General features: G+C 44.6%; 1 protein-coding gene across 1 annotated transcript in view; it reads left to right on the top strand.

Moving 5' to 3' along the window:
* Nucleotides 1-12,257, top strand: part of NEK10 (NIMA related kinase 10) — a 681,202-nt gene that overhangs the window by 238,567 nt on the left and 430,378 nt on the right. The window contains exon 22 of the mRNA XM_069212020.1: nucleotides 4,331-4,433. Coding sequence (XP_069068121.1) covers nucleotides 4,331-4,433 — 103 coding nt within the window. The remainder of the gene's footprint in view (nucleotides 1-4,330; nucleotides 4,434-12,257) is intronic.

The following is a 12,257-nucleotide window of genomic DNA, read 5'->3' on the forward strand; positions in this document are numbered from 1 at the left end:
GCCCTTCCATGTCCTTTGAAGGGGGGCTCCCTCAAGTTCTGTTACATCACTGCTGATTTGTCGTGTCTCCTCCCGCGGCTGACATCAGCTGGCCCATTACGAAGGACCTTCACTGATTGCTTATCAGAAAGCAGTGCATTTTCCACATGGTGGGGGCCTCTCTACTCCTGCACTAACACCAGTTTCTATCAGCCCAGAAGAAGACTTTGGGCCAGATGTACGAAAGTGTTTTTTATGACCAAATAGCACATTTTTGTAATTCGCTATTTGGTAATCGCAAACAGCAATGTACAAATGTGCGTTTTATACATTTGCGATTCCCAGTGGGTTGCAAATAGACCTACCTCATGAATTTTAACGAGGTAGCTCTTGGTTTGTGATCCATTGGGAATCGCAAAAATAACAGTGCTGGTGGCCTGTTGGGGTCAGCAGACCACCATGTCTATGATTGCTTTTCAATATCTTTTTTAAATGCAGCCTGTTTTTTTATAAAGGAAAATGGGATGTGTTTCAAAAATGAAAATTAAATGTTTTTCTTTCTTTTTTTAAAGTAGGCGAGAGAGACACATGCTACAGAGAGCTTTGGGAGCTCTTAAAGGGCTGAAGAGTGTTGTCCTTGTCCTAATACAGAGAGCAGCTTAAGCGATGGAGAGCTGTGTATGCTAAAGTTCAGACATTGATGAAGAGATGGGTAGTGATGAAGAGACCAGTGTGTGATAGAATGAGATATGATTGCTAAATAGTTGTGTGTGCATGTTGAGGAGATCTAAGGGAGACCAAAGATCAGTGTAAACACTGAAGAGAGCTGTGAAAATGCTGCCGAGAGCCTTTACTAGAGAAGTGTGAGTTTGGCTGTGAGCTGTGTGAGTTCTACACAGAGCTGTGTGATTGCTGAAGAGATCAGTGTAAGGGTCTTTAGGACAGTTTTATGAGTTCTGAGGATGAATGTTTGAGGTCTACAGAAATCTCTGTTAGATCTGAATTGAGGTGGTTCTGTGCAGAAGAGAACTGTGTGCATGATGAGAACTGTGTGAGCACCAAATAGAGGCATTTGTGCAAATGAGTATGTGCAAGTGGTCATGAAAGCTGTATCATCTGGCAGTATATCCTATCTCATAAGGGGGGTGCAGCTCTGACTGGGCCTATTGGAATAGCCATGTTTTCATTTTACTGCAAAATTCTAAGATGAATTGGAGGCTCTGATGTGTAAGGGGAGGTCTTTTTTGGCATTAAGAGACAGGTAGGAAAAGGTGCAACCTGTGGCTCTTCAGATGCAGGGGACATGGGCAAGCAGGAGGGTGGCTGAGTGGAGGTGTCCGGTCGATGTGTGGAAGATGATATGGTTGATGACTGTCAACATCAGGGCAGTGCGCGCTCTACGGGCGACTAAAATGCAAAAACCCAGCCTTTATAAAAGAGCATAATTCATGCATTGTGTTTATATACAGTTTGTTAACCTTTTGCATTGCAGACTTTAACCTTGAAAAATACTATTAATGATGTTTGCAATAACTGTTCTTTGGCAAGGTACTGCTGCAGACTTACTGAGTGTGTTAGGGTGTGGTCCCTTTCTAGGACCTTCCAGAAGCTTTCTCTGCAGCATGACTGGGTGTGGTTGTGGGCTGGGCCAGACTCTATATAAGGGAGCCAGCCCAGCTCCATGTGCTCACTATTCAGAGGTCCCAGTGCAGAGCAGCAGCATTCTCCTGAGCTCCTGTTCTGGAGGCCTACCTTGACGTTCCAGGCCTGCCCCCGCATTCTTTTGGTGATCCTTGAGCAGGGTGGTGAGACGGAGGTCGGGCTGGGCCCCCGACCCCGTTCTAAGAGACTCTTGAGTTTTGGGGCCTACTCATGAAACTTTCAGAGTACGCAAATCATTGCTCTGATGCAGATCTTGGTATTCAGATCGGCAAAGGCTTGCGCGATCATTTCATGGCATTTGCATATTCTTGTTTGAATCGGCAGTGTGCGCGATTCATTTACCGCATGTAAACCTTGGTGTTCAGATCGCTTACAGTGTGCGCGATCATTTCATGGCATGTGCATATTCTTGTTGGAATCGGCAGTGTGCGCGATTCATTCCCGCATTTAAACCTTGATGTTCAGATCGCTTACAGTGTGCGCGATCATTTCATGGCATGTGCATATTCTTGTTGGAATCGGCAGTGTGCGCGATTCATTCCCGCATTTAAACCTTGATGTTCATATCGCTTACAGAGTGCGCGATCATTTCATGGCATTTGCATATTCTTGTTGGGATCGGCAGTGTGCGCAATTCATTTCCCGCATTAAAACCTTGGTGTTCAGATCGCTTACAGTGTGCGCGACCATTTCATGGCATTTGCATATACTTGTTGGAATCGGCAGTGTGCGCGATTCATTTCCCGCATTTAAACCTTGGTGTTCAGATCGCTTACAGTGTGCGTGATCATTTCATGGCAATTAAAACTTTGATATGTAGTGTTTCCGGAAGTGCACACAATTATCCAGGGCCTTTGAATTTTCTGCAAAGTTGTTTAATTCAAGATGTTACATTCTTTGTGTATATTAAGTCCTTAGTACAATTCCTATTGTTTTCCCGGGAATGTTCCAGATTACCTTTTGTCCTCATGTAAAGATGCAATGTTTGTTCTGAAAAATTATTCTAGAAGGTTCTTATTTTCCTAGACAGTATGTAACAATTCATGAAAAGTTCATATGAAACATTGTATTAACCATTCTTGATTCCTTTCCAGGTACTCAGACTTCTTGAGGTCTAGTTATAGTCATTTCTTAAGTTATTCATGGTTCCAGTATGACAACGCTTAGAATCATAGTCTAGTGAAAACCAATGTGATAATATCTTGATATTGTGTTGTTTAACCTTTTGCTTCCTACAGGTCTCCATCCCAGCTGTTCCCTTCCTAATCTCCTTTTCCCCCACTTGGACCCTCTCAGGCTATGTGATATTTCTATCAGAGTTTTGGAGCTGTCTAGTGGTGGACATGTTGGGAGCATACGCAGGCCCCGAGGATCTGGTCTCCCTGATAATGACACCCTTATTCACATTGATCACCATCTTTTGCAAGAACTGTGAAAGAACATTGCCTCGTTTGACAAAATACATTGCACATGGTGTCATAGGACTCTTACCTTGGGGGTAAGACTGCTAAGTTGAGGGCGGCAGCACCATGAGTGTGAGTGACTGAGTCAGTCCCACACTAACTGGAAGCTGTTGGCCTGATTTTGTCGGTTAGCTAGCAGCACCTCACCCAAACCTAAAAAGTAAAGGTGATTTGTAGCAGCCTAGAAACATGACACTCTGACTACTCAGGGACACCGTGGTGGACAAATCATACCCCTTACTCTCGGTTACACAAAGGCTCACACATGATAAGGCAGACAAAGAGATGCAGGATAGGTTTCAATGTATTTATTGAAGCAATTGCATCTGATGATAAAAAAACATGAGCTGTAATTGTTAGGCAGATGAAACAAAATACAGTGATGATTGTGACCATTAGAGTAAAAAATATAAACAGTCCCACCATCCTGATCTAATCATAAGATCTAGGAATTCCTACCTGCACCCTAATGTCTAAACATGAGAGCATAGTGGTGTTAACCCTTCTGCCTTTCCCAGTCTATGGAAGGAGCCCCAACCCCTTACCTGAAAGGTGGGCAAAGGTCTGCTGTTGTCTGCTGGCAATCCTCCTGGTTGGCTGGAAAGACAAGGCCAGGATCATCGAAGATGTCGAAGTGGTGTAGACCCCAAAACAGCCATGGCTGAAATGCCCTCTACCCTCCTTAGGCCTATGCAGTGTTTATATAACAAAACATGTTGTGTTCTAAGAACAGGCCTGACATGATATGTCTATGGTGAAGGCTTGACTCCGCAACTACTGAAGCGACGACACTGGGTCATCTATCATGTACAGAACATGACAGCCTTGAGCAGGGCACAGAGTGAAATGGGTGCAAAGGACTGATAAATGTTAACATGAACAACTATGCCTTCTCAGAAAGACAGCTGATTAAAATATAAAAACAATCAAGCTAAAAAGCAAGCTGTGCTAAAATATAATAAAATGAATAAATGAATAAAATGTGTTTGTATGTAAAAGTGCACAGGCTATGGGCCTAGAGTTAAAAAGAGGGTACCCAAAGGAACCCACGACAGTGGTTCACACACCAATAGTAGCCACTTTATTATAGTATCGTCTAGACGATTCTTGTTTTAGCAAGTAAATTCACAAGAATACCTTTATTTCACTAGTTATGGTCTTCACATTTGAGTTCCTTGAAGAATGGCCAGATGGTATTAATATTGTCTGATTTTTCTTTTACACAGTTGTGTTTAGCTCTGCGTTATTTGCACAAGGAGAAAAGAATTGTCCACCGAGACTTGACTCCTAACAATATCATGCTTGGAGAGAGGGACAAAGTGACAGTCAGTGAGTAATATTTTTTATTATTCCTACTAATTGATGTTACTTATGCTATCTTCCATTGCTTCCTATGATGTTAACTACCTACGTTTTAAAGTACTCTGTTATTACACATAGTCACCAGTCCTACTTAAAAGTAACTGTCATATTGTCAAAAAACTTTCAATTTAAAAAGGGCTTGCTTTTCAGAGCTAGTTTTCCAAAGGCACAACTAAATGTCAGCATTAATGTCTGAATGCTTAGCCAATGGCGCCAGAGGTCCGGACAGTAAAGAGAGTATAGGGTCAGTGATGTGTTTCACATGGATGGGTATGTGGAAGTTGTCTTTCCCTCAGCATTCTTGATTCTTTGCATCATCACAGCAGAACATCACCTAGAGTTAGAGTCCATTTGAAGCCAGGACTGGCTTAGAGTGCAAGATCAATCTGAGGTTTCTCACTTCTGTCAGTGTTGTTGTAGCACACCAAGGGCCTGGGACTATGTCTGTCCAGTGTTAGTTGTTCCAAACGCAGCACATCAAGAACTCTAGGTAATTACTCAGTATTCATTGCTCAGTGGTAGAGGCATTGGTCTAATCCTGAGCTCTGAATTTCCCTTAAACTTTCCGATTTTAGGATGTTGTGTATTCAGACTTGTTGTTGCATGTTAAGGTGAAGGATCTGAAGAGTTCCAGCAGTGGAATGAGGTAGGTTTGAAGAGGAGCCACAGAGTGATTCTCCCTTGAGGTATGAGTGCCTCATTCCTGAGAAGGAATTATATGAATCGGAGCAGCGAGCTGATGCTTGATCTGTTGGAGATGTAGGAAGAGATCCAGCCACGGATGCTTCCCTTAATCCTATATTCCTATGATATCTCTTGTAGGCAGTGGTGGAAGACTGTGTCATATGCAGCAGATAGGTGGTGTAGAAATGCAGCAGAATGATTCCTGTCCATGGTTGTCTTTACATTGTAGGCTGAAGAACTGAACTGATTATATGCCTCTCCCAGGGGAGAACCTAGTTTGTTGATCTTAAAGTAAGCTACACCTCCTAATAAATGCTACTCTTTTGAGTGTTTTTTATGTAACAGGCGTCCAGAATTGGTGTGGAGTTGGGTTGTTCTAGACTGGTCTTTTTGGTTTATGGTTGAATGTAGAATATATTGAGGAGTGAGGGGAAGGTGCCTGCTGTTAGTGAGTTGTTGCTGATAATCATTGATGTTTTTGTTGCAGCTGTAGATCAAAATCTTTTCTTGGATGTGTGTGTCAGGCAAGGATCTGATGGTGAACCTACAGGTCAATTATCCTTGATCAGATCATGGAATTTGGAAGATGCAAGTTGCTTCAGTGAAGCATGTTTGAGCAGTTATGGTTATGACAGTTGTTTTCTTCTTTGGCTCAAGGTGCTATAGAAATCTTGGAACTTTAGTGGTGCATTTTTGGTTCCAACGCACTATGCGGATTGCGTAAGGTTCCTTGGTATGGTACTTGGGACATGCGATCCAGCTTGAGTAGTGTAATGTTTTTCCCCTGTGAGGTTGGATATGCAGAACATGTTGAGGTATATATGTTCTGGAGAGGGCTTTTATTATGCACATTTCTGGATTTGTTACTTTGGCAGTGATTTCTAATTTACTCTTCTTTATTCCTTCATCCAACACTGCGTCTTATGCTTTTGCTTAAGGTGCATGGCTGTTTTGAGATAGATGAGTTAGTAAAAGGCGTTGGGAAGCTGTTTGTGCAAGTGGTTGACTTCTGTTATTGGGCTGGGCGATTAGATCACCAAGACATTACAATCAGATTTTAGAGAGGTGGAGTTTGTTCCAGTGTATCTGAATGGTTAAGGTCACTGTAGTAGCAGTTTGGCCTTGTGAAAAGCTGGATAGTGAGTGGGATGAGATGGTGATCCCTTCAGAAGGTTGGTTGGTTCTCTGTGACCACAGTATGTTCATGCAGGGCGAAGGGTGCAGGGTTTATCGAGGGTATGGCTGGGTGGAAAGGTCCAGTGACTAGATTAGGTAGGCCCAGTGACTAGCTGAGAGAAGTAAAAATGTTCTTTGTTTGTCTTAATGGTTCTTTTCTCTGGGAGGGAAATATTATGGTCACCCAGAAGCTTGGATGGTTTAAGGAATTAACTGTAATGGCATTCAGGAGGGGATCTGTGTACATTCCTTTGTTTGGTGGTCTGTAAATCACTACAAATATACATGATTGGTGTACTGTGGACTGACAGATGTTTGCCATTGGTCCAGATGTCTTCAGTGGAATTGCCTCTTCTGCTTCTGGTGAAGTGTTGTCTTAAAGCCATGTTTTGGTAAAGAAGAATAGGACTGGTTTGGGGTCTGATATCAAATTGAAGCTGTGTAGTCACTTCTTGTTTCTTGACTGTGTATTAATGAAGCAGCTTAAACAATGGGGCGTGTGAGAGGGGAGGGAGGATACAAGAATATTCAGGGGCGAGTAGACTCTTAAAAGACAGAAGATGAGAGGAAGGCTTCAGGATATTTTGGTTGTCGATGTTTTTGCTACAGTATTTTTTCTATGATATTCTGGTTCTAAGCCTCAGTATTGGAGTGTTACTGGGAGGGAAGGATGTAACTGGAGAGGAAATTGGGGTTTAGTACTGGAGGAGAGTGCTGGTGACCAACAGGGAAGACAGGGAATCTGGCACTGAGCCTTCCTTGGCTCAAAGAGTGTTAGGAAGCATGAAGAACACTGCAAATGTTTGCAGGCATTTCTGAACTTTCCTTGTTATTTTGCTCCAAATGTATTCCTATTAGAATCAGATATTTTCTACGTATTTGTTTTAATTATATCATTAAATCTCAAACAGGGGCATGGAAAGTGGGTGAACTTTGTCTACTCCCAACTTCATATAATCTTTATTTAAACTTTGGAAATATAAAGTTTGTGAAGTTTATAATAAAATTAACTGGCAACTCGAGAGGGCCTTCAAGATAGTGGGAAACTATTTCTAGTGTCACCCAGGGCCATTGAAGTCAATAGGCAGAAAGGTACTGCCTGACAACCAACCGCACTTCCCCATCCTCGGCCCAAAGTTTGCCACAGCCCAGGTAAAACTCAGAACCACACACCCCAGCCTCCTACAAGGTCGACCCATACTACTGCCTTCACTTAGCAGGATCCACCACCACCTGCACCGTAATGATTTCCAGCCTGCCACTTTTGATGATTTAGCATATTAAAGTTTTCATTGGGCAAACATCAAGCAGTGTTGACATACATTGCTTGCCTTCAGAAGGGCAAAGTTTTCCAGCTTCATTGGCAATGTATATAATCCATTCGCACCCAGGGGCATATTTACAAGCCCCGTTGTATCATCCTTGCACCACACAACGTGGTGCTAGAGCGACGCAACTCGAAAATGAGATTTATGAAGCCACCCAAGGCCACCTTATGTGGCCCTCAGTGGCTTCATAAATCTCAAGTAATGCACCGCAGTGCAAATCTCTACGTTGCCTTACTCTGCCATTGGAAGGTGTTCCATGGGTGTTGCATGGGTATTTCCACGCAACTCCCATGGATTTTGACATATTCCCAGGTTTACCAGAATTGATAAGCCTGGGAATGCATCAAATCCTACTCCGCCCCAGGTAAGGAGTAACAAGAAGAAATATATTTATTTCTCCTTTTTACTTCCTCTTTCTATGTGTGCTGCATTCTGCGGTACACATAGATACATCAATATGCCTCAGGGGAAGGTGTCCCTTCCTGCACAAAAACAATCCTCCATGCAACAGAGGCACCTTTGCACCATGCTGCAAAGGTGTCTGTGTTGGAACTAGGAGGCCCATTGTTTGCCAGCCCTGGTGAAAGGACAGGAATACACTTCACTGGGATAAATATGGCGCATTCCTGCCCTTTCCCTATGATGCAGCACAGAGCAGCAAGGGGACTTGGTGCGCTGTGCGACCGCCCCATAAATATACCCCCAGTATATATGGAGTACCACCAAGTGCAACAGGCCATATAGTACTGATATTGAGTGTGAGGGGGCCATGACTTGTTTGTGATGAAGCCTCCCTTAAAAGTGGTAATAATTAGCATATTTCTGATATTTCTAAATGTATAATTATTTCTTCAGGCGTCAGACTGGATCCGGAGACTCAAAGCAGTACTCCTTCAAGCTGGTAGGTGGTATCATGCGTCTCTGCACCAACGTCGTTCCCCTCTGGAAGTGACGAGCAGGCCTCATGTAATTGCATGTGACACAGATGTAAATTCCTTTCTTTCAATGCCTTTGGATGGGGATCTGGAGCTCCACTTAAAAGGACTGTAACACACAAATGTCTGTGATAGACCCCTCCTAAGTTACGCCTGTGGAGCTTGGAGTTAGAGAATGACATCCAGATGAACGTGAAGGCCTTACAGGTCTATGAGGCAAAACACTACTTTACCAAACATTGGTATACTCTGCCCTATGAATGATCCAAGTCAAAAGGATGGTCCTGTCTCGGCAGCAGGTCCTTGTTGTGGTTGAGGTTTTCAGTTAAATCGAAGAAGAAGCTCAAAAAGTCAACATGGGAATCACCCCCTTCCTGCCAATCTTGAACTTTAGCAGGGATGCAAGGGTGTCAGCGTGCCTCTTGGCCTCACTCCCAGACTACTAAAGAGCTGATTCAGAGTTTAGACCCAGTGCAACCTGAATTTACATTGCCAATGTCTCAGCAAATAGAGGACTTTAAGGAGGCCATGCTGCGCATATTTGGCATGCATTTGGCGTCTTCCGGTGCGCCTTCTGGCCCCTAGGATCTGCAGAGGACTCAGTCTGGGTCCCAGTAGTGGGCCTTTAGCACCACCTGTATCTCTTTATCTCGCTTTGCATTCCACACCAGCTTCAGTGCGGACTTTGGTTCTGGTGCCACACTCTGTGCCTGTTCCTTTAGCATTGACGCCAGTACCAACGTCACTGACACCAGATTAGGATTCTCTGCCTTTTGTGGTTTTCTGACTCCAGCCAACATTGTCTCGACCAACCTCAGCAGAGGCCACGTTCTCATCCCACCAATAGCCAACTCTTCTGATTACGATACATTGCCTATGCGGCGTAGCTTGTGTTTTATTTCAGATTTTTGGCTCCGATTCTGACAATAACGACTATGATAAGAGACACAGCTTCAGCCCACAATGTGATGATAATTGGTGTGCCTAAATATAGCATGCCAGTGGTCTGGCCACCTCCCCAGGCCCTGGATTTCTCTCTATTCCCTGGTCCTGCCACAGAGAAAAGTGCTTCTTTTGCCATGGTTATGTGATGGGCTCTGGAGGTCCTTGACCTACAGCTACCTACAATGGAGGTCAAATCTAACGTTCTAACTGATGTTCTTCAGCCAGGTCAGATGCCTGCTGAACCTTTTCTGCCACATAACGAAGCCTCAATGAACTATCTTGGGGACTTGGACAATGCCTTGCTCTGGGCTCCCAGTCTATGGGCAGGTAGCTCACTGCCATTGACCGGCAACGGGTGATCCTGACTTCCTAACCCTTCATGTAACGCTGGAGAGTCTGGTGGTCCAGGCCTCCATCAGCAAAGTGAACCCTAGAGCCTTTCCTATGACAACCCCTGACCACGAGCCCAAACACATCATGACCTTTGGCAAGCTCATGCGCTCTTCTGCTAGCTTTGTTTTATGCTCAGCCAGTGGCAGCTGTATGCTGTATGGGACATGGCTGGTAAAATCCAACTTGCTGTTCAGAAGGACTTAAGGGGACATTTAGTCCTAACCATACAGGATGGCCAGAGTGCAGGAAAATGTATTATCCAGTCTGGCCTCAACACAACTGATTACTTGGGCTTTGCAATAGGCACGATTGTAGTGCTTCAGTTCCACGCCTGGATAAGGTCTACGGGCATCTCTGGGGATGTACAGGTATCATTCATACCCTTTGATGACTTGCACATCCTTAGTGAGAAAGCAGACTCTGCCCTGGAACACTTTAAAGAAACTCATGCCACAGCTTGTTCCTTGGGGTTGTCTGCCCTTGCCAGGCAGCATCCTCATCAGTTTCGCCCCTTTCATGGTTACAGGTTTCCTGAAATCCCCAGCGCCAAGCCCCGCCGCAGGCACACCAACTTTTTCAGCCATTGCGTTGGCCAATGCCATGGCTTCTAGGGACAATGCTTAGAGCATCTGGGACAAAGTGCAGCTCAGTCCCCCTCCAGTCTCACAGGCATTAACTGCTGTTCACAGTGTGCCAGGAGACTTTTCAGTTTGAGGTACTTCCTGTTGGCCTGATCAGGGCCCCTTTGGTGTTCAAAAAAAGTGATAGTTGTGGTTGCAGCACACCATCAGAGGTTGTGTGTATCAGTCTTCACGCACCTCAGCAACTGGCTGTTTAAGATTGTCTTGCCCCAGGCAGTCAAAGACCACCTCTAGATGATGGTGAACCTCCTTACATTATTAGGGTTTACTATCAACATGCACAGGTCACACCTGTTCATCAAGAACATCCTGGATACGGTACGTTTTGGGCCTTCCCCCGAGCGGAGAGCCCAGGACATTCAGGCTTTGAACCTGGTGTTTCAGCCTCTGTCCTGGATATTACTGAGGATGGCATTGAGGCTGCTGGGACTACTGGCCACCTACATCCTGCTAGTCAACCATGCCACGTGGCAAATGCAGACTCTGTAGAGGGACGTGAATTCCCAGTGGGCACTGCACATGTGGAACCTATCAGATTGCATTCAGGTTTCCAAGGAGACTGCAAAAGATCTACTGTTGTGGCTGCTACTCCGCAACTGCACTCTCCTTACCCTATTCACAGGTGACAAATGCATCACTACCTGGCTACTGACACCATCTGAGCAGGTGGACATCAAAGGTCTCTGGTCTCTGTCGGAAACCTCCCTCCACATCAGTTGGCTGGAGTTGCGGGTGATCATCTTGCTGTTGAAGGCCTTTCTACCATACATCAAAGGGATGCTAATACAGGTTCTCGCAGACAACACTACCACCATGAGGTACTGCAACTAGCAGAGGGGAAATAGGGTCTTGGGTTTGGTTCCTGGAAGCTCTGAACCTCTGGAAGTGGCTGACTCCCCAGGGCATTTCCCTGGTCATGAATGACCTGGCAGATCTCTGAATACCAGGACAGACAAACTTAGTTGCTGATGCCTAGCATTTCACAAATAGCAGTTAAACCCCAGAAGGCATTTGAGGAGTAACCTGGCTTGATTTTATTGCCGGTTTTAAGACTCTGCACACTTTATTATTGCCGCTTCTGAGAACACACAATGTCAGGATTTTTATGCACTAAAGTTCCCATGAAGACTCTCTCTGAGAGAATTTTTTTTTTAGAGTGGAGCTTGGGGCGCCTGTACACCTTCCTGCCTTTTCTCCTCTTAGCTTGAGTTCTGAAGAAGATTGACTGAACTAGCCCAATTTATCCTGGTGGCTCCGGATTAGGCCAGGACAGTGTGATATCAATAATGTTTGGGTATGAGCATCTGTCCTTGGATAAAGCTGATGCTTCGGGAGGGCAACAGTTGCAGCAACAGTAGACGGCCCTCCACCTGCACCTCCATGCATGAGATTGAGCGGTGGCAGCTATTCTCTTTCAATCTTCCTCCCAAAATTGTTGATGTTAATCTATCAGCCAGGCACCCATCCACAATCAATATATCTGGGTAGGTGTGGCACCCATCAGATGGACCCACCTAAGCTCTATGAAGTGGTGTTATTTGTTGGGCACTGTTAAAGGTTATTAGCTGGCTCCATTGGTGTTTTTAAGGTTGATGGATCAGCCTTCTTTGCTTAAAACACCTGTTGTGTTGAGTTTTATTTTTTTTTTAAAGTTTACCGCTTATGTTTCCACTGAAGCACATTGTGATG

Source organism: Pleurodeles waltl, chromosome 10, assembly GCF_031143425.1.
Source record: "Pleurodeles waltl isolate 20211129_DDA chromosome 10, aPleWal1.hap1.20221129, whole genome shotgun sequence".
Classification (NCBI taxonomy): domain Eukaryota; kingdom Metazoa; phylum Chordata; class Amphibia; order Caudata; family Salamandridae; genus Pleurodeles; species Pleurodeles waltl.